This window comes from Schistocerca serialis, chromosome 3 (genome assembly GCF_023864345.2).
Source record: "Schistocerca serialis cubense isolate TAMUIC-IGC-003099 chromosome 3, iqSchSeri2.2, whole genome shotgun sequence".
Lineage (NCBI taxonomy): Eukaryota > Metazoa > Arthropoda > Insecta > Orthoptera > Acrididae > Schistocerca > Schistocerca serialis.
This window is the reverse complement of record NC_064640.1, coordinates 68,332,970-68,359,156: the sequence shown is the minus strand read 5'-3', so window position 1 is coordinate 68,359,156 and position 26,187 is coordinate 68,332,970. Positions and strand designations below refer to the sequence as shown.

The 26,187-nt window shown below is 42.2% G+C and overlaps 1 protein-coding gene across 1 annotated transcript in view; it reads left to right on the top strand.

Annotated features, from left to right (window-relative positions):
- LOC126470681 (uncharacterized) overlaps window positions 1–26,187 on the top strand; it is a 990,891-nt gene that overhangs the window by 829,367 nt on the left and 135,337 nt on the right. The window contains exon 13 of the mRNA XM_050098681.1: window positions 3,249–3,410. Within this exon, the coding sequence (XP_049954638.1) occupies window positions 3,249–3,410 (162 nt within the window). The remainder of the gene's footprint in view (window positions 1–3,248; window positions 3,411–26,187) is intronic.

Sequence of the window (26,187 nt, the reverse complement as noted above, 5' to 3'; positions counted from 1 at the left end):
CAAGCGGGGCGTCGTTTCGCATTTACCAGCGTTATGTGTGTCTTATGAGCAGCCGCTCGACCAAGAAATCAAAGTTTTCTCACCTGCCGCCACTGTCATAGTACTTGCAGTGGATCCTGATGCAGTTTGGAATTCCTGTGTGATGGTCTGGATAGACGTCTGCATATTACACATTACGACCCTCTTCAACTGTCGGCAGTCTGTGTCAGTCAACAGACGAGGTCGACCTGTACGCTTTTGTGCTGTACGTGTCCCTTCACGTTTCCACTTCCTTATCACATCGGAAACAGTGGAATCTGAAAATCTCGCGTACATACGTAAGACACAAGTGACACCCAATCACCTGACCACGTTCGAAGTCCGTAAATTCCGCGGAGCGCCTCATTCTGCTCTCTCACGATGTCTAATGACTACTGAGGTCGCTGATATGGAGTACCTGGCAGTAGGTGGCAGCACAATGCACCTAATATGAAAAACATATGTTTTTGGTGGTGTCCGGATACTTTTGATCACATAGTGTAGCATCTGCAGGAATATCTATATCTTTAATTTTAATTGCTAAATCTTTTATATTCTTAACTGAGTATGACTTATCAAAAATAAAGTACTGCTTCGGAATTTCAGTCAGTAACTGAGAGAGTGTAAAGGTTGGTTGGTTGCTTGGTTGATTTGGTGGAGAGGACCAAACAGCGAGGTCATCGGTCCCATCGGATTACGGAGGGAAATGGAAGGAAGTTGGCTGTGTCCTTTCGAAGAAGACATCCTGGCATTTTCCTCAAGGGATTTAGGGAAATCACGGAAAACCCAAATCAGGATGGCCGGGCGCGGGTTTGAACCGCCGTCCTCCCGAATGAGCGTAGAGTTTAAAGAAGGTATATTTTTAGAATTGACAATGGGCCTAAATATGCCATCAGTCCCCTACACTTAGAACTACTTAAATCTAACTAACCTAAGGACATCACACACATCCATGCCCGAGGCAGTATTCGAACCTGCGACCGTAGGAGCAGCGCGGTTCCGGACTGAACCGCTCGGCTATAGCGGCCGGCAGAACATTAAGCTTATAGGTTTTAGGTTGATACAGGGAGTAAAATAGTATATTACTGGAGGTATGTTGATGATACATTGCTGCTATATGATGTCACAAAAGAGCAAACTGAGGAACTACTTGCATTATTAAATTCTTTCCACAGTGGTATAAAGTTCTCAGCAGAACATGAGGGGAACAAAAGCGTAAATTTCCTTTAGCTTAGAATCACCAACCTCCAACAAAAACATAAGTTCAGCATGTACAGAAAACACACGTACATATACATAACAATTGACAAATCTTCATGCTGTACCCTTCATGCTGCCTTTAGCTCCATTCTACACAGGGCACAGTCACTTGACTTAGAAGAAAACAGCCTTATGACAGAACGGGACATGTCGATAATTATTGCCAAAAAAGAGTGATTACACAGACAAAACAGTTGATAATTTAAACACACAAAAATAAGACAACAAACTGCCACACTATGAAAGAAAATAACAGATTTGGCAGGATCTTATACCTAGGCCCCATATCACAAAAACTGATGACCTATTTAAAAAACAATGTAACACTGTCAGTTTCCAATAATAAGTTAGGACACTTATTAGTTCACAAAACAAAACATATAATCAAAAAATTCAACAGCAGTGGAATGTTTAAAGTATCAAGCCCCAGTCGTCCTGCGTATTATGTAGGGAAAACAGGCATAAAATGCAAATACCGGTTCCAGCAACACACAAATTGTTTTAGACTTAACCACCTTCAAAATTCAGCCATTGCACAGCAAATGCTACAAACCAAACACATTATCAACAGAATAAAAAACAATTTGGTCGTCCTACCCAATGAATCCAGTAGTTAGAAGCTAAATTTGTTAGAACAGCTGTAAATATACCTCCATAAAATCAAAAAGCGTGAATTATGTTAAATGAAAAGACAGATTTCGCTAGTCATGTTAGTCATTTTAAAGATTTTTTTAAATTTATTCCAACTTCTTTATACTCAGATCTCTGACACTATGTGATAAACTTCATCATTGAACATATCACATATAGGAACAGTTTTTAAAACGTGTAAACAAATGTGCACCTTAAATGGCACGATGTGCGACAGCAGAATGAATGTATTCTGACCTTATAGATAAAAAATGTTCTTCCTTTGTTCGGCAAGTTTGTTACTGTTTTCTCCATAATGCGTTTTTCCGCACATGACTCGCGAAATACAAATCCTAACGTCTAATTTTAACATAATAGGAACATGCATTTCACATCATACAAGAGCAAATGTAAACTATCTACATCTACATGGATACTCTGCAAATCACATTTAAGTGCCTGGCAGACAATTTGCACCTGATGATGGACCGACAGGTCCCGAAATGCATTATGTAATTTAATAAAATACCAAAAAGTTGTGACTGAAGGCAATTTTATTCATCCTTCCTGTGAACTGTAATAGGTGTGTTTATAATGTAGTGCTACGTTTATTTTGTTTACTGAGAGAAAGGAATGGGTAAAATTCAGTACCAGTACACAATCCTCTCGAATAGCACCAAGGCCGAGTTTAGCGTCCCCATCCGATGGACGAATCACCGACGACAGTGTCAAGTGCCAACACAGCAGAGAGGTATGAAATTTAATCCAGAGCATAAGCGCAAAGTCTGGTGATCTGGAACTTTATGCCATCGTCTCTCATCCCCTTGTCTGCTATATTGTGGAGGTGAAAATTTCTTACGGCTCCAGTATACGACCCGGCTACCACCGAATCGAGAGCCAACTTCCAGGTGAGCTTTTGCTACCATGGCTACAGAGACGGGCTAAAAAGCACCTGAAGATGAGCCTCCAGGGCTCGAAATGCATAGTGCAGTAAATAAATGCAACTTGTGACTGAAGGCGGTTTGTTCTTCATTTTACGAAAGTAAAACAGTCACGGACGAAACACTGAAAAACAATGGATAAAATTAAGAAACGTTACCACGTACCCAAACGAAGGACAGGAAGTGTCTGTGTCAGCCCATCAGACCCGCAAGCGGCGGGGTGCGTATGTGCCAGCCGATAATCCTCTCTCCTTTTGCGAGCTGTCGCGATCCTTCTGGGTGTTCCTTTCTCAATTTCCGCCAGTATATGTCCTACTGACGTAACCTTTTTGAGCTGCCCTGCCAGTAACCAGTAACGGTGCTCGTTTACTAACTGTGGACCTGGTGGGCGGCGCGCAGAGGAGGAGGTAGACGCGACGTACCAGGTGCTGAAGCAGGCGGGAGAGATCCGCTCGGCGGGGCCGCAGCCGCACCAGCCTCAGCAGCAGCAGCAGCCGCAGCAGCACAACTCGCAGCACAACCCGCGCCGCTCCCTGCGGCCGGCCTGCTCGTCCAGCTCAGGTACTGCCCGCCGCCCGCCGCCCGCCGCCAGCATCCAGCCGCCAGCGCCGCACTTCCTTCCCCGCATCTAGCCAGCCGCTTCCGACTCAGCACTACAGCTGACACCATCGACCTCGGGGATCTTTTCATTACTCTACCTCTAATATACACACAGTTTCGTCACTTCTGCTTCGGTGGTTCAGTGGTAATGTGTGACTACGGATTTAAAGGTCTCGGGTTCGATCCCCGATCATTTCGAGGATTTTTATCTGTAACTTTCCACTTCTTTCAGCTTTGGCACTGTTTTGCAGTGTGAAAAATGGCGATTTGCACAATGGTTCGGAGTCAAAGTTAAACCATATTTCCCACTAGAAATGACTATGTTTCATTTCATAGGTCGGAGGCACGCAACGGCATTCCGCCTCCAATCCCACGCCTAGTAAAGTACGATAATAAAAAAGGAGTCGGATATAATTTTCGCTTGATATTACGAATGGGAGCTCCCTTGAGCTATACATATATATGTGAAATAATGCCCGTAACAAAGAGAAATAATCCAGTAGTATCTGATTACAAGATTGTGAACATCCCGAGAACGTCAAATCGCGTATGTAGCGATAGTACTAAGAAACTCTATGAGATGGGACGACGACGTAAAATCAGTATTACACGAAGCGAATAGAAGATTTAGGCTAGTCGGGTGTATTCTAGGAAAATGCACTGTATCTGTAAAGAAAATCGCATTCTAGGCAATTCTGCGACGAGTTTTAGAATATTGTTCCAGTGTTTTGAGCCCTCGTCAAGGTGTGACAATAGACATCTAACCAATTCAGAGATACACTGTTATGATCATCACAGATTGATATGGCCCACATGAAAGTATGACATAAATGCTCTGGAAACTTAAAGGGAATCCTAGAAAGAAAGATCGTGTAGATCTCGCGAAAACCTCTTAGATAAATTTAGAGAACCTTTGCCTGCATTGTATATCTCGAGTAAGGGTTAGCCGCACGGTCTAACGCGCTGCTTCCCGAGCGGGAAGGCGTGCCGGTCCCCGGCACGAATCCGTGTCGAGGTCCGGTTTGCCGGCCAGCCTGCGGATGGTTTTTAAGGCGGTTTTCCATCTGCCTCGGCGAATGTGGGATGGTTCCCCTTATTCTGCCGCAGTTACATTATGTCGGCGATTGCTGCGCAAACACTGTCTCCACGTACGCGTACACCATCATTACTCTACCACGGAAACATTTGGGGTTATGCTCATCTGGTATGAGACGTTCCCAGGGGGGATCCACTGGGGGCCGAATCGGACAATAACCGTGGGTTCGGTGCGGGGCGGCGGTGGGGTGGGTGGACTGCTGTGGCCTGTTGTGGGGTTGTAAACCACTGAGGGCTATGGCGAGACAAAGCCTCTCCGTCGTTTCTAGGTCCCCGGTTCAATACATAATACACACACAAGGATCATGAGAGATCAGGGCGTATAAAGGGGCATGCAGACAGTTATTTTTCCCTTGCCCATCACGCGAATGGAATAGAAAAGAAAATCTGTAATATTGGGACTACATACCCTCTTCAGTGCTGTGTTCGGTGTCTTGCAGGTTATGTAGGTAGATGTAGCCGAAGCCAGTGCTTCGGCTGGAAGAAAATATGTGTGGGAACTTACCTTTAATGTAGTAGTTCCATAGTATTAAATCTCAACCATAACTTCTGAATGTTTAGCACTCATGTTGTCTCCAGTGTTACCGAGATATCATTTGTTACCTTCAGTTCTTATTGACTGACAAGCTCTATTGGAAACCAGAGTCTTATGTACACGAATTTTTTCCCTCAAACTAGGTTTTTCTTTTCTTTTGTTGAAAAGTGCATTGATTTCACTGTAAACATGGCATCCTAGAAATCTGTTCTTCACTTCAAGCCATGAATATTCTGAAGTGAAATATTTGTATTGTTATTCATTCCAACAATCTGGAATATTTGAAGTTTCGCAAGTCACCACATCTGCATCATTTTCTTCATAGTCAGTCACTGATTTTCAATAACACGTGTGCTGTTTAATTTCTCAACACACTGCTTTCTAATGCTACCAGGTAATTATAATTGAACTGAGAGTGTTCCGAGTGCTGCAGTGTGTGTTGTATACATCGCAGGTCACTGAAAAATTGTAGGTGTGTTCATTAATCAGTGCGTTTGCAGAGTATGCTGAAAAATAATAGTTCCCCTTTTTGCCACAAGGTGAAAGTATGCCGTTGTAAGCTGTCATAATACGAAATGTTTCCCCTTTTGACGTCAGTATGCCGTTTTTCGCTTGGCGACACGCTTTGTTGTCTCTTGAGAAGTGGCTCTTGTTGTTAAGGGTTATGAAGGTAGAAGATTTCCGTATGAAACGCAATGGCTTTTATGCACAGAACTGTCGCATATGGAGCTCTGCTCCGCGAATGCTTTGCAGGTACATCCACTGTACTCATCTTATGTGACTCTGCGGTGTGGTTTCATAAACTCCTTCATTCACGGCCCGTTTTTCTTCGGGAACAAGACACCTGACATGCCTGTTAGGTGTAGAGTGACATCTGCAAGTTATAAGGACCTCTTTGTGCAACACATAATTCCATCTTTGCAAAAACGCAACTGTGTGCAGATCACTATTTTCATGCACTATGGGGCGACACGACATGTCACTTTCCAGGTGAAAGATCCTCGGTAACGACCACCTCATCTATAGGCAATTTCAAGATGTGTGGTTTTCCATATCTGCTGACGTAAATCCATGTGACTTCTGACTGTGGGGGTATATGAAAGATCGTGTCTATCAGGAATGTATCAGTACTATTTACGGTCTGAATGATAGCATACGACGACATATCGCTCTGATTACACCGGATACAGGGTGAGCAACTATCGACCATGCCAGGTAATTGATCCAGTATGTTGCTGAGTTGAGAGACCATTTTAAACACATGTTTTACCTCGTCACCACATACTAATAAACATGCTAAAACCACCGTTATCACGTCTTTGATCGATCCTTCCATTTACCTGCGCCCACACCACGTTCTGACTGCTTACAGTGCAATATTTTCACCTGGTGGCAGAAAGTAGAACTATTATTTTTGTCAGCATACTCCTCGGGCGCACCGATTAATGAAGATACCTACAATGTTTCAGTGTCCTGAGATGTGTGCAGCCCACGCCAGAGCACTCGAAATACTGTCAGTTTATTTTAACCGCCCAGTAGTTTACTTCTCACTTACATGGTTGGTTTTTTCTTCAGCCACTTCATCAAACTCATGATGGCGAAATCAGAAAATGATACAAAAGTATAGTTACTTAATCTTCAATCACCACATGGGCCACTTCACAAATTCGGGTACTAATACCATTTCCAACCTCCAATGAAAATGGAGTTAACACTTGTACCGCTGTCATCGCACTAATGTAGCTATAGACTGCAGTCATGGGAGAAAAGAAGTTACCTTGCGTTCAATAAATTTCATGATTGTTGATTGTAATAAAATTGATGTAGACATGGTTTGGCATAAATATTCCTGGGAACGCCGTTCCCACCCGTTCCCATCCACCTAAAGCACTGGATGAAGCATATTCTGTTCAAAAACCAACCTTTTGGTTGATGACAGCTTTACACTAGTTTACAGTAGGTGGTGCCCAGAACTTGTAGGTACTTGTCTAAAATCACGTACCATCGTCAGCTGTTATGGAAACATTTATTATTGCTACCAGCGTCGGTTGTTGTTAATCTTTATCAGGCAAAGAAATTTTTCAATCACTCTCTGTGTGGATACACACATGACGTCTCATATCGTTCCACATAACATAGAAAACACGAACTGTCAGTCATAACTGAAAACATAAAATTTAAACGTTGTTAAAAAGGTCCACCATATCAGTAACGCAATAGTACACCGCATTCAACCTCTGGAAACTCGTCAGCTCTTGGAGCACCATCGTTGTTTCACGTCTGAACCTCGATTATCAGCAATAAACAATGTTTAAAATCTTCATATTTAGTTATGTTAGCTATTTCGTGTTTGTGACGTTATGCACTCTGAGATGAAACGTCATATATGTATATATACACACATACACACACACACACACACACACTGTAATTGAAAAATTTCTTGTGCCTGATAATGACTAGTAACAATCAAAATTGGCAGCAACAATAAAGATTTTCAAAGCAGCCGACCGTAGTACAACACGATTTTTGACCTTACGAAGTTTCAGTAACTTACTGGATTTCCTCTAAATAAAATACAAAATTATGTTAAAAACTTATCATCGTAGTAGTTCAGTATGGTAACCTTCCCTTGTCATACACTTTCCGTTGAATTCAGATTTGAGTTTAGACAAGAGCATGAACAACGCAAATTCTGATGGGTCCAAATTAGATGAATCTGGGAGTGTTAAGGACTGTTATTCCTCTTTTGCTCAAAGACATAGTAACGCGGGGATGGGCCAGAAAACAACGGTAACAAATAAACAACCATCGTCGCAGACCTCGTGTACTCGAAACTGACTGTTTATCAACCACGACAAAAAAATTATTGTTAGTACAGGAAACTTCAGTCTGCATACCGGTAGTTCCCTACTTACTCGAGTAATAACGCCATTTGTTTCTCTGGCAGAAACACGGCCCAGAAACTATTGAATCGACGGTGTATTCTTGCGTTTGACAATAGTCTGTTAGGAATACCAGTAATTCTTTCATACACAGAACAATTCTATCAGAAGCAGCAACCAGTCGCTATGTATTGTTTTGCTATATATTGTCACCGACGCTTGATCTTTTAAGCCGACTCACTGACAAGTTTGCTAGATTAGGCACAAGTAAAGATGCACGCTATCGACCTCCTTTCCACACTATGTCATATTTATGAGGGTATACAAGGTGTAATATTTATGAACATCCATTTGTTCCTGAATGTGACACTCTCCACCAGAAATATTTGCCACGTGCATCATACATGGTGAATTCCTGAATGTAACATCCACGCCCAAATCTCCTAGCCCAATTGGAGGCAGCTTGCTTACCTCTTATCTTGTAAAGATAACTCGTAGTCATCGTCCCAATTGGTTTTTTCTCCGCCTACCGCTAACTCTAAAGTGCATGCAATAAACAGTGCATAACAAAGTGGCAGTATGCGAAAATCTCAACGCTGCTAAAATGATAACTGCAAAATAACAGGATGCCACTTGATCCTTTTTGTTCATAAAATCACAAAACCAAGAAAAAGATTACTAAAGCCTGTCCACGATTCATGTCCACAGCAACGTTTCTGGATGCTGATCATAGATAACACTCCCCACGATCTTAAGATGAGCATTAGATCACACTTGCGCATTTTTCGAGGCAACTTTTAACAAATTGTTCCTTCTTAACGCGAAATCGCACTTCACACACTGAATCTTCTTGAACAACATTATTAGGAACAAAACTAAAAGTGTCGACGGTTTTATATATTGGCATTCTTTGCCTCCTGTAATATCTTCTCCGACGGTAAAGCATGGCTGCGTGCTTGGTGCGGCTGCCTCGAGTCGAATGAGCATGCTGTTGCCTCACGAGAGATATATACAGTCCCGTGACGTCATACTGATAAGCTTATCTGGGCGTGGCAGGAAGTAAGCCCGCTCTGTAGCGGTTTGGAAGGTAGGAGACGAGATACTGGCAGAAGTAAAGCTGTGAGTATCGGGAGTGAGTCGTGCTTCGGTAGCTCGGATGGTAGAGCACTTGCCCGCGAAAGGCAAAGGTCCCGAGTTCGAGTCTCGGTCGGGCACACAGTTTTAATCTGCCAGGAAGTTTCATATCAGCGCACACTCCGCTGCAGAGTGAAAATCTCATCCCGGAAACATCCCCCAGGCTGTGGCTAAGCCATGTCTCCGCAATATCCTTTCTTTCAGGAGTGCTAGTTCTGCATGGTTCGCAGGAGAGCTTCTGTAAAGTTTGGAAGGTAGGAGACGAGATACTGGCAGAAGTAAAGCTGTGAGTACCGGGCGTGAGTCGTGCTTCGGTAGCTCGGATGGTAGAGCACTTGCCCGCGAAAGTCAAAGGTCCCGAGTTCGAGTCTCGGTCGGGCACACAGTTTTAATCTGCCAGGAAGTTTCACTGAATCACGTGTTACCACTTCGGAAACTGATAGTGAATTCCTCTGCTTGATCATAAAATAAGCATGAGATCGCGTATGTACATCATCCTCGACAACTTCCAATAAATTATTCCCTTCTAAATGAGATCGCACTTCATACACGGATTCACGTGTTGTCTCTTCGGAAGCTGATCGTAAACTCGTAGCGAGTTATCCTAATACTATAGTTTGGCGCCGGCCCGCTCAGGGTAAGCCCGTGACTGGTTTATCTTGTCCCCAATGGTTATTAATAGTAACTGAAATTACAATTAGTTTCTGAGTATTAATTGAAAATTATTGAAATTATTGTTAACAAGTCGTCAACGCATGTAACGGCAGCAGCAAGTTTGGAGATGTATATTAACATTCAAACAATAAATTCAAGTAGTGAAAGATACGCTTCTTGGCGCCAAGCATCGTAGGTGAATCGCCGCTGCCTGCAGAGGTTTCAGCACGATGCAGCCGCTTCTACTCACCCCACCGTTCTCCCGCTCTGAGAGCATCCGTCGCATCATGCGACGGTACGTGTCTTACTAGCTCAATCTTTCTATACTGTACGTTGAAGGATAACAAAAAGTATAATAACATGTTGGCAGAGATGTGGCAAAAATTCCACAACTGTTTTACTCCAAACAAATTAGACGGAGGGTTCGCTGGTACTCAGCCATTCATTCATCAATTCATAAAACATTCATCGTGTTCCGTACATTCCAAAACGAAGGAAAGCTTTCATGGATGTGGAACAAGTCTAATTGTACATTAGCTGTAGTAGGAGCCACTGCAGGCAACATATGTGAAAAATTCTAACAAAAAATTATGATTAGTGCTAATCTATTTTCACTGATGATTATGGGAAAGAAAACTATATTACTTTTTATTGGTATTACTGGTTATATTAAGAGAAAAGCAGCTGCTATGAACGAAACCACTGCTCTTCCTGCACATCTCAACAGCTATTGTTATGTAATACTTCAAATTAAGCATTTATGTAGCTTTAGACATCGCACTATCAGCTATACTCGCACAATTGCAGAGCCAGACTCTGTTTAATACTAACATTAGAGTTAGACAAAAGTTACACACCTGAGTACAGATTTCTGGCACTTAATAGGACGAGCTGCTAATGAGGTACTGCTTTACTTTGTCTTTGAGTATCTGAGGTTTCTCAATTTATTACCTGATATCGAAAAGCAACCTGTTACAGGCTTTCGCATTAGAGTATAAAACTTGCTTCGGATCCTTAGGCAGGGATGCATTGTCTATGGAAATTAAAATGCTACTTGGTGATCCACCACATCCCCCCCAGCCTAGGTATCCAGTGATTAGTACTCTAGACTTGCATTTAGGTGACCCAGGGTTTCAATTCCCAGTCTGATCAGTTATGTTTATGTTTCCTGTGCTTTCCTAATATCGATTAAGGCAAGTCCAGAGATGGTTCCTTTGAAAAGTACATGTCCAGTATCCTTCCATATCCTCCCCCGAGACAAGTTTGTATTCTGTATCTAATTTCCATGACTTTAAACACTAATCTCCTCCCGTTTTTCTCATTCTGGAGGTACGCAGCTCAAATTCTTGTCCGGGCGTCCATGTATAAATTTTCTGTGGTTTCCATAAATTGCTAAAGACTTATGCTTGAATGGCTCCTTGTCCATTCTAAGCATGAACTATGTCTCTAATAGCTTCGTTTTATACTGTTCATCAGGTTCTATTCTCAATTTGTGTCCTCTTCCTTTCAAGCCTAGACGATATCCGAGAAACAGATCAAGTGGACAGGTCTAGTGGTAATCTTCTCAATGGTCCATCAAATTTCCCTCCAACGTCCACTGCAGTGTGTAGTTTGTCTCTGTTTTCGTTCTACAGAATTTGCTGGCGATGAAAATGTCAGTGATGGCGAATCGCATAGTGCTTAATCCTGATTCGATCCTCGTTTCATGGCAGACTTTTATTTCTTATAATTTTCCGATGGATTGCTGTGGCGTTTCTGATGATCAATGAATCCGTTTTCTGTTCTGTACGACCTTTTAAATTCAGTTTGCTTTTCAGATAAGACTGTATGATTTGCTTCTTATTATCTGGTTTTGCAGAAACAGTTCATCAAATCCTCTACACTTGACATATTATCTCGATGTCGTCATCTGTCTGTCCTTCCTCTAATGCTAGTACTAGTACTTTCGTTTGTACTTCAGAATTGTGAAGCAGCTTTATCATTCAATTCCTTGTGGGACCGCACGTTTTGTTGAAGCGGTTACACAGTTTTCATCCCTATGACTATTGTTCTTCTAGACAAATTCATTTTTACTAATCTCTCCATCTTTTAAATGATAACTGAGACTGTCCTTTTCGACACTTTTCCCTGTTTCTTCTATTTGCATTAGGAGGCAATCTGACTGACGGAAGGGCAGTCAAACATGGTTAACGATGGTGTGATTTACAGAAACACATGGACGACTTCTATGATAATCTATTCGAAACTCGAATACAGTAATACAGGTAATGGATCTTAAACAGTTTTCCACCAGTGACTTCCTCAGATTAACAGCTCGGTGGGAAAGTCATTACTGTCTTCCTTAGTCTCCCCCAATTGCAATTTACTGATTTGGTGGGATTTGGCATCTCAAGCCGTCGATGAGTGAGAACCGTCAAAGGCTATGACTGCAACATGTGCAATATTCCATACATTTTTCAGGTTTAGGCGTACCTGTGGACGTGTGTTCAGCCTAGTGGAAGCAGTTTGAAAGATACAGACTGTCAGTGAAATGCTTTGCAATAAATTATAGTTTTAGACTGTCAGTTATACAATGACGAATTTTTAGTGGCTGTCTCAGACTGGACTGTGGCTCCTGCAAACATCAGATGAAGTGGAACATTCCAAATTTCTGCAGTTTCATCTGCGACGGCTATTCTTAAAGAAGGGAGAAATTTCTCTCTTTTTTCGTTAATAAAGTCTTTAGCGGTGTGGCCCTGACTGAGGCAAATGAAACATCGATCTCTAAATCTTAAAATCTTGTTGCTTTTACTGTCTCTCCTACTGATGCATCTCTCCAGTTCTCTCTTAGCAGTCCTCAGTTTTTGAGTGATTCTTTGCCCCATCAGAACTCCACGTCTCACTGCCAAAAATGTTAATACACAAAGATATTAAACTTTCCTTTTGAGACACATGTAAAGCTTAACTTTTGAAATCCAATTCACTTGGCCAAAGTCACTATCTTTATTTTTACTGTCCTATTCATTTCCCTCGCTTTCCATCCTTCAGCTGCCCTCAATGAAAAATTCGGTTCTTCATAGACAATTTTCTTTTCGATGTGATGATTATACGCTATCTAACTCTTACTGTAATTGATTGCCAGACCTACATACAAAGTTCCTCTGTTAAGTTCTTCTATTAGCTATTGAAGTTCATCTGCACTAGAAATAGGCAGCATAATGTCATCAGAAATGTCTACATATACCATCATGCGAAGTATGTAGCATCTTGATACTTCTACCCTGCAATAAGTACGTGGGCGTACTGAAACGTAACGCCTCCGAAATTTTCGTGAGCAAACTCTTCAAGTTTTTTAAATGTAACAAACTTTATTAACATTCTACATCTTTATTCTTCATGTCTACATGTTCGTTTGTCAACGTAGTCACCCTGGCGACGAACACATTTCTCCCAACGAGAGACCAGTTTGCTGATACCGTTACTGTAGAATTTTTTGAGTTTGTTGGCAGACTCACAACCTCGCTCTGCCTGCACCGCTTCTTCTATGTCAACGTGAAGTTCTCGAAGGTGTTCTGTAACTTTTGAAAACAGATGAAATCGGATGGGGCCACGTCAGGAGTGTATGGAGAATGATCGATGAAGGCAAACCCAAGGAGTCGGATTGCTCAAAATGCAACAGAAATTGTTCACACATGTCCAGCCTCCTCTGTTTCGTACCAGGAGCGAGCATTCGAGGCACCCACGGTTCACACAGTTTTCTGTACCGCAGTTCTGCAGTGATGGCCTGTACACGCTCTCGTGATATGCCACACTTTCCTGAGAGCTGTGTCTATGTTATCCGACGATTTTCTCTGATGAGTTCATCAACCCGGTTCCGATGAGTCTCTTGGTTGCCGTACGTGCTCGTCCATTTCAAGCTCTGTCACACACGTTGAGGTTAGTTCAAAATGGTTCAAATGGCTCTGAGCACTATGGGACTTAACATCTATGGTCATCAGTCCCCTAGAACTTAGAACTACTTACACCTAACTAACCTAAGGACATCACACACATCCATGCCCGAGGCAGGATTCGAACCTGCGACCGTAGCAGTCGCGCTGAGGTTAGTCCAACCGTTTTTTCATTACGAGTATGATCAACCCAACGTCGCACAACACTAATGTCGATTCATTCGTCGCCGTACTGAGCTTTCATTCTTCTATGGATTTCAAGCAGAGGCATGTTTCCTGTTGTTAGAAACTCTATTACAGCACGCTGGTTCTCATGCGTCGACATACAGGGTGACAATTAATTAACTATATCAAATAACATTGTCATAACTTCTCAGCGGTTTGCGTTAGGACGTTCAAACTGCACGGTTGGCCGCGGCGCATGATAGGAGTTAGAATGCTCATGGTTTAGCGACGAAGCCCACTTTCATTTGGATGGGTTCGTCAATAAGCAAAACTGGCACATTTGGGAGACTGAGAATCCGCATTTCGCGATCGAGAAGTCTCTTCACCCTCAGCCGTGAGTGTGTGATGTGCACTGTCCAGTCACGGAATAATCGTTGCTATTTTGCTTAAGGGCACGATGACTACCGAACGGTGCGTGAAGGTTTTGGAAGATGATTTCATCCCCATTATCCAAAGTGACCCTGATTTCGACACGATGTGGTTCATGCAAGACGGAGCTCGACTCCATCGAAACAGTAGAAATTTTGATGTCCTCGAGGAGCACTCTGGGGAGCTCATCCTGGCTCTGGGGTACTCATAGGCCACTGGCATGGTCCTCTATTGGCCGCCATATTCTCCGGATCTGAACACATACTACTCCTTTTTGTGGGGCTATATTAAAGTCAAGGTGTACAGCAATAACCTCAAAACAATTACTGTGCTGAAAAAAGCCATTCAGGAGGTCATCGACAGCATCGATGTTCCTACACTTCATCTGGTCGTGCAGAATTCCGCTATCCGTCTGCACCACATGATCGCCAATGTTGGCAGGCATATCGAACATGTCATAACGTAAACCCGAATATCTGTAGTGACGTTTACATGTTGAATAAAGTGTGTGCACGCCGTACATCGTAACTAATTTACGTTTATTTTCCCGTAGTTCATTAATTGTCACGCTGTAGTTACGTTACACACCGCCAAGTTACACGTTACATTTCGGAGCCCTCTAGCGACAGTGCGTGGCACTTTGCGTCAGCTAAGCGGGGAAATCGACCGAGTAATATGCATGACATGTAATACCTCAACCTAGGCCCGCTCGGTTAGCCGTTCGGTCTGAGGCATGGCTTTCCGGGCGGGAAGGAGCGCCTGGTCCCCGGCACGAATCCGCCCGGCGGATTTGTGTCGAGGTCCGGTGAACCGGCCAGTCTGTGGATGGTTTTTAGGCGGTTTTCCATCTGCCTTGGCGAATACGGGCTGGTTCCCCTTATTCCGCCTCAGGTACACTATGTCGGCGATTGCTGCGCAAACAAGTTCTCCACGTACGCGTACACCACCATTACTCTACCACACTAACATAGGGGTTACACTCGTCTGGTGTGAGACGTTCACTGGGGGGTCCACCGGGGGCCGAACCGCACAATAACCCTGGGTTCGGTGTGGGGCGGCAGAGAGGTGAAGTGGACTGCGGTAGTCGTCGTGGGGTAGTGGACCACTGCGGCTGCGGCGGGGACGGAGCCTCTCCGTCGTTTCTAGGCCCCCGGTTAACATCCAATACAATACAATACAATACGTCAACCTATTTTGAGAACAGCTAAAACATTTCGGCGGCATTACTTTTAAGCACGACCTCCTATTATTACGCAACGCCTCCATACTTGGTTTACAGTAACTAAACTTACGTTTAAATTTTTAGGACATGCGATACATATTCTTAACTGCTTAACCCAAGTACAGCATCCTCTCTGTTTCCTCATAATTCGAGATTATCGCTGCAATGTGATCGACGATGTAGCCTGTCTTATTGTTCTATATATCCGCGAAGGAACGCCTGTTTGTTGACACTTAACAGCGTTGTGTTGTCAGTGAAACTCTCAAATTTTTCCGTAAATCATGGATAGCTCTCGACATCCCTCGAAAATATTACAAAAGATTACAGATGGAATGTCAGCAGTATAACTTTTCTGGCAGGCGTAGCTGGAAAAGAAGTGACGTCGTCCTGATGTTAAGTAGCTGTTGATGCGGAATGTTTCTTGTCAGTTGCCTTTACCGCACTCTGAATGTCGTGGTTTGCTGTTCAGTATATTTCTTGTAGATAAAACGCTGATCAAGCATCGTTTATGCACCAACAGCATGCGAAAATAACGTTGTTTATGCTTAGTAATGTCGTTTCTCTTTTCTCGTCAGACAGAAAATCGTAGTCATTTTGATGAAACAGGGCCACAAACATGCTTTCTAAATTCCTTTTTTAATGCTTCAAATCGTCAAGCATAGTGTCGTATGTCAGTCCTTCGATTATCGTGACGTTGCCTCACAATTGTGTCCGTCCTCTTTTCAGACTGTTGAGCGAAATGACTTCTGTCTTTCTGGGAAAACAGGCTCGATTAGTCACCGTCAGAGGTAGAACTTAAGGAAAAGTAGCTCGGTGGGGTCTAACCGTCTATGTTAGTAAGTCACAAGCAAGACGGAGCTATTTGTGTGAAATAAACTGGTTCTAGACAGTGTCCTTGTCAACGATCAGTATTATCACACACATCGCTAGCGCAGTTTCAACAGGAAATCGCAGCTTCTTAACATCGTAACAGTCGTGTACCGGAAAGGCTGTATCTAAGTAAACTTCAGCGCAGATCCAAATCAATATGGAAGTGCTCTCATGCAGTGTCGTGTAAATTAACGGGTTCACTACGTTTTTTGCTCCTATACGGCAGTATGCTTAGTTTTGAAGTTTCGTGAACTTAGCGCACATATCACAAGTGTGATGTGTTCTTTCTAATGTACTACTGTGAAACAGTTACTAACAGTCAGTGTGGACGGATACAGTGTCTATGGCCAATATCTCCTCGGGTTGCTGCACCAAAACGTGGATTTTAGCTTTACGCAATCGCCAGAGTATTCCCATACAACTCTTTTAAAAAACGGTACTTCAGTAAAGAGATACTACTTGATGATTCTCCACCAACACAAGTTGTAACCGTGTTGCGAGGCAAAATGAATGTGCCATATCTGGAAGATAAAACGTTAATGAAACATCGTTTATGCACCAACACCATCTGAAAGGAACATAGTTTATGCCTAGTGTTATCAAAACCGGATGTGCTTTTTGAATACAGTTAATTCACGCTTGCGCATAACATGCGTTTTCCTTGTTCTTTTCCAGATTACACACATTCATGTCGCTTCCATGACACTCCTGCAGCTCGGCCACGATCTCTATATAATTCGTGACGTAACGCTCTGTACATCTCATCACCTTACAGTGTACTTGCTAATACCTGTAAGCTGGCTTCTGGAAAAATATATAATTTAAGACCATACATTGCTACTATTTGCTGTTTCAGATATAATCATCCTCTACTTGTATCCAGTAACGCCCGATATGGACACGATAAAAGTCATTCTTAGTAACGATTCGAAGGAAGTAAGATTAGGGTTTAATGCGCCTTTGTTGTCGAAGTCATCAGGGTCATTAGAGACGGTGGCCAAATCGGACAAGAATAGGGAAGAACATCGACCACGTAGTTTTCTAAGGAACCATCTTAGGATTCGCCTTAAGTGGCCTGTGAGACCACAGAACAGCTAAATATGGATCACCGGACGTGGATTTGAATCCCGCATCTCCCGAATGTGGATCCAGTGCACTGCGTCAACTCGCTCGCTTGGCAATTCGGCGCGTAAACCTTACGATCTCATTAGCTCGTGGAGCCGCCATATTATTAGATGGTCCTGAGGGCAGCAATTGGCAGGACTGTCTTTGGTTTCGAAACCGGCTCCCTGCAGACGATTAGGAGCTGCTCGGAATTTTCAGCCCAAGAAAAACGTCTTTGTTTGGTGACGTATTCGAAGAGAGACGCTGTGGGGTACCAATGCGGAAAGTATTCCACAACCGTATACTTCATGGTACTATACTTGTATCAGGTATTTCATATTACCTGCGCGTTCTGTATGTACGAAACTATTTAATACTTCGAAACAAAGATTTCGGCAGTAGTACGGACGTTGGCAAAAAATTTTCTATGTAGATAACTTTTTACCTACAGAGAAATTGAAGCAGCTGTGTTTCATATTGAAGGAACGATATACCGTTTTTTAACGATATTCGATATTTCGTCAGTATAGACGTTCTCATTTAGGAGCTGCTCAGATTTTTCAGCCCAAGAAAAACGTCTTTGTTTGGTGACATATTCGAAGAGAGACGCTGGGAGGTACCAATGCGGAAAGTATTCCACAACCGTATACGTCATGGTACTATACTTATATAAGGTATTTCCTACTACCTGCGCGTTCTGTATGTACGAAACTATTTAATACTTCGAAACAAGGATTTCGGCAGTGGTACGGACGTTGGCAAAAATTTTTCTATGTTGATAACTTTTTACCTACGGAGAAACTGAAGCAGCTGTGTTTCTTATTGACGGAACGATATACCGTTTATAGCGATATTCGATATTTCGTCAGTATAGACGTTCGCGTTTGTCCAGCACTCCACAATGACGTGAGACTGCTCGCTTTACTCAGAAACTGCCTTACGTGGCTTGTTAATACGTGAGTGTCTTGGTCTTCAACTGTGTACTTAGTTTGAGACAGACTTCATCAGAATCAATCAACTCAGTAGCAGTAGACAAGCAGCTTACTACAGAAATGTTCTCGCGCTTCGTTGAACGGCAGACGAGTTTGCTCTGAAATGGTCGCAACCACCACTGACAGATATCTGTTAAGTACGTAAATTTTTACCATCAGACCCAATTCTTTTGTGCCAGAGCTCGCCCAAGACGTATTCTAACAGAGCGAAAGAATACGTGTGTTGTGAAATGCTCGCCAACTGCCATACAGTTGATCAATTTTGGTGAAACAGCTTTGACGTACAGTTCACACTCGAAAAACGTTTGCACGCCACGACAAATAGCTTTTCATTATTACTGTCAGCAGTACTGATTCTTTTGTTGTAAGGAACCATGTCAATACTCAAGGTGAACACTTTCCACAAAACCAGTCATGAAACGTGCCATTTCTGAGGCGAAGTCTGCTGCCACGGCGCTGCTTCTATCGCTTTAAGCAATATTTACATAACAACAGTAGCAAAACAGAGGTGCTTCGCCAGACTTCTGTCGCATATTTGGCACATTTTCCGACAGTTTTTACGAAAACTTCGAACAAATTTTCATGTGTTATTTCATTGTACTTCCCCATTCAAGAATTATTAAATGCCATCAAAATGTTATACCGTTCTTGTGCAAAAGAAAAGAAAAAAAATTGGTCGACTGTCTAGGTTGATGAAATTTAATGTTACCAATACAGAAAAATACTATAGGATTTCAAAAAAAGTAAGTTACGCGTGTCGTCTCGCGATACGACCATTGTTTAACAAGAGTGGCGCATTGCCAGAAGATAGTACCTGTTCTGGGTATCCTATTGTTGTACGGATAACAGGTGAATCACAGGTTGCGAGCGCATTGGCGTTGCAACTGGAAACGTTCCCAAATGTTGAAATGCGCAGGACGTTGCGATTATTGTAGGCAAAACGTCTAAATTCTACGTAGATCCGCAGTGGAGTTCTGATGGTATATGGACCAAACACATTGTCGCGCCCTACCGTAATGAAACGGTGCCAAAAATTTGACCAAAGCGCACAGAAGTGTATGATGCTGATCGGGAAGGAAGGCCATCGACATCGACCTCGGACGGCAGTGTTCATATCATCGAGGAACTGATTCGCCACAACTCCAAATTTTCCAGTGATGAGAACTTTCGCACAGTGGTTCTCCAATGACATTTCCATCGTTGAGTAGTTCAGTGACTGGTAGAAACTTCCGACCATTGTTTACACAGACCTGGTGACTGTTGAAAAGTAGTGTCATACATCTGTGTAACTTTGAAGTGTAGTGCAGCATTCAATAAAAGTTACTTGCCTACCATAGAATGTGTAGCTTATCTTTTGAAGTCCTCTCGTCCTTAGCTCTTTGCGCACCGTCACTTACCGAAAATCGTGTTTCGATATGTCGAGAGGAGAGCGGGGCTTTGGCATCTTGTCGACCATGTCATTAGCAAGGAATCGTCATTTTGAAACGTTTCAGAAATGTTAGTTGTTTGCGTTAGGAGGAATGCTAAGTACATATTACGTGTTACTCATGTTAACGGTGGTCATTCCATTGCCGCATAAGGCCATGTTTTCCTTTCGCACTTGTGGCGAGTTGGAGGTTCCGGCCTAGATAAGTGACAGTCATACTGCTTTAACCGTGTGAAGCTGTACATTGGCCACAACAAAGGACTCATTTTTCGCTGAATCTGGGTTTAGATCTCCGTTCTCGTATTTTCTTGCTTTCTCTAGAACACTTACGTCCGTCTACAAGACCACAACTCACAACTGCTTTCGTTTCCTGTCCTTGACCAGGTGAACTAGTGCCCCGTCTCCAACAACATTAAAATCTAGCATTCCATATCTGTATCACTTGACAGCCGTTAGGGGGAACTTCAGTCGGAAGCTGGACTATATTTGCTGCTTGAAACGGACTATGAAATGAAGACCAAATGGATGGAGACATACAAAGGATGTTTTAAGCTACATTATCGCTGCACCTGCCCCATCAACTAATTAGTTGAACAGTAAGTAATTGCGTTATCGTAAAAATTTGCTACGGTAAATTACAAACAGAAAGATCGTGCCAATTTCAAAGTTGGAGTGGGCAACATTTTCTGCACTGTCATCCTTAAACTACAAGATGGTAAACGCTTTAAGACGGTTCACAATCATTACAAAACTGAAAATTTTATAGGTGTGACTTGAAATCTTTACTATAATCCCTTATGGCGCTGAAATTTTCGGACACAACCAATATCTTTTTTATCTTCTAGAGAAAAAACGAATATCAGGTTCCATACAGTCTGCCTGCATAAATTGACTCATAAATTTATTTCTCTATCGTGGCTCAGAAGAAGATGATGGAAAGTTATCTCCCTTTTTTTCCAATAAAGACTGGGTGATGAAGACACTCCTGGCGCCGTTTTATTGCGGAGGAGGTAGTTCAAATCTCCGTCCAGACACTCTGGTTTCCCCTAAACAACTGCAGATCATTGCTTCACATAGACATTGGGTGATGTCTTATTCCAAATTTCTCCAGCTGAGCTTACGCAAATAACGCCGACGTCGACGGAGCGTAGAGCTCTAGATCCTTCTTCCTTCCTCGAGATAAAATATACGGATCGGTACCCGTGGCAAATATCAACGCGATAGATTTTCCTTCTCTTTAGGCATATCATTTCTAATGTTTTAAGGTCTATACATATCGTTTAAACAATCATTTTATTTTTGCTGTGTGGCTTGTATATTTCGAATAACCTTTAATTCCTATGACAGAGTTTTGTCCTTTAAAGCCGATCGAAGAGAGAGCTATTTGGCTAAATTTACGATTCATCTCCGTTGCGTTACCCCTTGTCAAGAACGTTTTATGAGAACTATCCATCGTTTATCTGATTTCATTTTTCATAGCGTCGGGAAGATGAAATCGGTTCTTTTGTTCCATACGAAATCGAGCGAGATGGCGTAGAGGTTAAGACGCTGCACTTGTGCTGGAGGCGACGACGGTTCAAACCCACTCTCCGCCCATCGAGATGAAAGTTTCCCGTGGTTTCCCTACATGACTAAAACCAAATGCAGGGATGGTTCCTTAGAAAAGCACACGGGTCTCTTCTTTCCCCAGTCCGAGCTTGTGTTCAGCTTCTAATTACCCTTTGTCGACGGAATGCTTACCCTAATTATCTTCCTTCCATTCTTTCTTTTCCAACGAGAATTTCTGTCTCTTGCTATAAGCTAAACGGTCATACTTGGCAAACCGGCAGCGGAAGCAGATGCCGTTGTTGCGACCAGTTTCTTCTCAATTCCATGTTTTCGAAAGAATTCACGGTCCTGATGAGCAGAACGACACTCACATTGCTAAGAATCTCGCTGAGTCGGGGGCGACTGGCATCGCAAAAGGTAAGACTGGCTATGCAGAGGGGGAACGGAGAGCCGGCAGACGCTGATCTGGAGTGATTCAGGAAAACCACAGGAAACTCTCGACACGAGGATATTCTGCCGCGGCGAAGATATTGTATCTGTATTGTTGCTGAGAAACAAGTTCAGTTTATGGAATTTACTATTTTTTAAAAAGTCACCTTTCCCATTTTATTTCCTCTACAGCACAGTAATATCCATTCAAGGTCATAAGAAAGATGTCATCGAAGCCTCTTCAACATTTTCAGGGAATATCTCTCCTGGCGCTGCTGCAGTTCCATTTCTGTTCTGTTATAATGTGTCTAATTGCTTACAGTTAAGTATCATTGTTGTATTTAAAGAAGGAACGCAATATTCATGAGGATAAGATAATCAGAAACACTCTTCCACTAAGTCTCTACGTTTGATAATGTAAAAATACTTGGAATGAACGAACACCATATGGATCACTATTTCTTTTTCTAACGATTACCGATTTCTATCTGCCCAGTAGACTATTTTCAGATGTGGCGCCGCAGTGTGCAGTTTGTCAGCAGTGCTATGAATGACATGAAAGTTTTGTGTCATTCGTACCACTGGTGGCAGATCTAAAGATGATATGCAGGACAAATCGAATCCGGTAATCATTAAAAAGAGAAATACTGATCCAGACGACATTTGTTCATTCATTATAACAATTGTCATCACGGATCCTGAGACATGGTGTCAGTTTTGATAAAAGTACCTCGTCTTGCTCTGAAGCCCCAGCTTGCATGATAACTATATAAGTCGAAAACACCACCATTGCTCCTTAGGCGTCTTTTATAAGATACGGATATTGTCAGAGAAATTCTCGAAACTTTTTTCTCGTGTGATTTAAATCCTTAATCAATCCCTATAAGTAGTCCTGCCAAACGTTAACAGCCTTTTTATTTATCTGTATTTCATTGAAGACACAATAAAACCTCACCTTCATTAACATTACTAGTTGCGGTAATTTTCTGACCAAATATTACAAACTGCCATTTGAGATTGACGAAAACGATACTCTGTTTTCCACCAATGTTTTACATTCAATCATCACTGGAAAATGGGAAGTAAAATGTCTCGAAGGTAAACGCCATATTAAAAATTTCACTCGACTAGCTGTCAAACATTAGTCATCATTTCAAGCCTCAGAGTAAGCCTGCGTTAAAGAAACAGCTATTATGTCACCCAGTGAAAGCAGCATAAGTGACTTTAATTTATAACATAAATGTTACTAAATTTTATGGTGTCAATAAACAGTGACAGTTACTGTGCCTATATCAACAATAGAGCGCAGCACCATTTGGGTCACAGTTTTATAAAACTGACCGGATAACACAATTCATAATTGACCTGCATCTATGTAATGAAGGTCAGGAAGTATCTGTGGTCAAAGATTCAACATCTGTGGGCAAGTGGCCCCTTACAAAAATTTGCCAGACTTCAAAGCCAGTTGATGCTACAGCTTCTGTTTGGACATCGTATGTTTAAAAATATATGTTTTGTAAAATTATGTGTGAAACAAACTCCGGAATTTCATCATAGCAGAATTTTTCCATTTGCATTCAGCGTCCAGCACTTACGCATGGCTTCGCTTCTAGCAAATACTAGTTGCGAAAACGAGGACGGAAGCGCAAGATGCTGAAGTATATTGAAATTAGACATCTTGGACACTATCATCAAAAATCAGTTCCTCGTCTTTTCCTTTTTCTTCTCCTTCTCATTGCTTTTTTTTTTACTTATTGTAATTAGCTTGGTTGCAAGTCTTTTTGCATGAACTATTTACCTACTTTCTCTACAATTCCCACATGTTTCCTGGCGTTTGTATAAAGTATTTCATGATACACATTTCAAACTGTCTTGCTAATTCTTGTGTTCTTTACTGCCTTTACCTCTTGTTCTACCATGCATCTTTCTTATCACTGAATTACAAACTTTCGTCATTTCTTAGATTTGGTGATTTTATTTGTACTGAGTTTTCTGCTGCATGCTCAAATTTCATCATGCATTTTCCTCTAGCTTTCACTCTGGTCCAAAAATTTAGTAGTTCTTAGTGTCATGGTGTCTGTAATCAACACATAATCGCTCTACAGAAATAGTAAGCGAGAACAGAGAAGGTCACCAGCTAGTTAACCTACGAAATCTATCGTAATTCATCATTACTCACAGTGTATCGTGTGATTCTTAACAGGGGCTGCAGATATCGTTTAACGAACCACGTGTTAAGTCGCACTGTTTAAATACAATATACAAGACCGCATTCCACAACTGTCATTTGAAACCGAGCGTCCCCTACACGGACTCACATGAAATGTCCATAATTTTGCCGAACATTAATTATCATTGATTGCCACTTCCTTAGGTGACATAAGTTCCCTCACTCTCTTTTCCCTTTCCCTGCAACTTGTAAAGCATGCTAGTATATGATTATCTCTCAGTAAACAAAAAGGTAAGCTATTATAACCCTTCAGAGCTCTTCCGCTAAGAACACTGTGACTTTAAGAAAAGAAATACCATATCAAAAATGATTCAGACATTGCGATCCCTAGGAATCAACTACTTTGAGAAAATTGCAGCTTGCTACGACCAAAATAAGTTGTATGCGCAACAGCAAATAACAAATGACAGCTTTCCTCTTCATTATTTCGACCAGCAAAGGTAAAGATACAATGAATTCGCAATATACAAAAATTTCTCTGTGACTTTTTCCTTTTTTTTCGGTCATCCAGATCGCTTTGAAATTCGCTTCCCCATTTCCGGTATGTTTTACCAACAAATTTCTTACTATTTATTGCAATATCTCGCATCATACTGCCACGTTTACCACGGAACACCATTTGTGAAACGTAAGTGTAACATTCTCTATAATTATAGTGATACGGATGTTTGTCACATAGGTACGAGCTGTTACCTCGTTATGCTACGTCTGGCTTGGCTTGTGATTATGTAGCTTGAATTGTGTCTGAAATGGGAATAAATACAGCATTTGTCGATATGAGCATGGGAAACAACGTAGATATATGACCCATTTTGGTAGACACGCTAGATTCAGGCGCGGATCCAAGGCTGAGGAAGGGGTGGGGGGGGGGGGGGGGGGGGGTGCGGAGTGTTTTGTGGGAGTCGTAAACTCCCTCCAAAGAACACTTTACTATAAACTTTCCTATTTTTTGTGTCTCAATTTCCAAATTTCTCAACCAGCTTTCGAAAAATAAAGTCACCTGAAAACTAAGTGTCTCGAAAAAGCTTTTGAAATTACGTTCGTTTCTGAAATTAGATTTCCTGGAAATTGTTCTAAGGCATTGTACTTAGCGCTGATTTAAACAAATGATAATAATAATTATTATTATTATTAATTTTATATTATGGAATTTTATACACTATATTTTACTACTGTTAGGATTAAAATCCTAGGCATCTGACTGGATCAAGATAAAAAGGGGATGACTGGAAGATGATGTTGGATATGGGGGAAGGGGGGGGGGGGGGGCGTAACAAAAAAGCAAACTGTGTCCCTCCCGAAAACCAGATCTTGGATGCGCGTCTGGCTAGATAGTAAGGGGGGAACAGGCGTGATACTCGTGTCTACCATGCGGTTACTTTGTGACTGCAAGGATTAATTTTTTGGCACTTAGCCATTTTTTTTTTCGAATCTCGCCTCATATCAGTGAGATCTAGGAGGCAAACAGTGGCATCCGCCGATTGCCTTCAGAACTTTGAGGTGCGTATATACGCTTGCGGGTAACGTGCTCCCTAGTGGCTCATGGGCCGTTTAGGGGAAAAACTGACGCCAAGAGCCTCACCTGAGCCAATCTGCTCGTGAGCGCTGGAAAAACCGACAGTAGTGACTTGCTCCGAACGACCCGCGAGCGATGTTCACAGGCTCGACTCGCATGTGTATACGCTGTTTCACAGGTGGCCTGCACAGCTCTTGAGTCTAGTGGCTGCTTCACGAACCTGTTGTATCTCTTAATTGTTAACTGGCGCTTCGTTGAAACTTAGTTTTGAACCACCTGTGTGAAGTTCGGAAACTTCGTCTGCTGCAGTGTTTCGTCTCAAAGATCCAGCTAACAGAGGTAGCTCTCTTTCGTTATTAGTATGTTGATTATGTTATAGAGCAATATAACGTGAGCTAGATGATAGTTACGCGAGTTATGAGAAATGAACCAAAATATTAACACCTGGAGGTGTTACTTTGTAACACAGAATAGACGAGATCAGCCGAAAATTTCTCTTTGCGAATCCGAAGATAGCTTGGAATACTTCGATGAAGACCCGATCAGGTGAGATGCAGAGAACGCTCAAGTGTCGG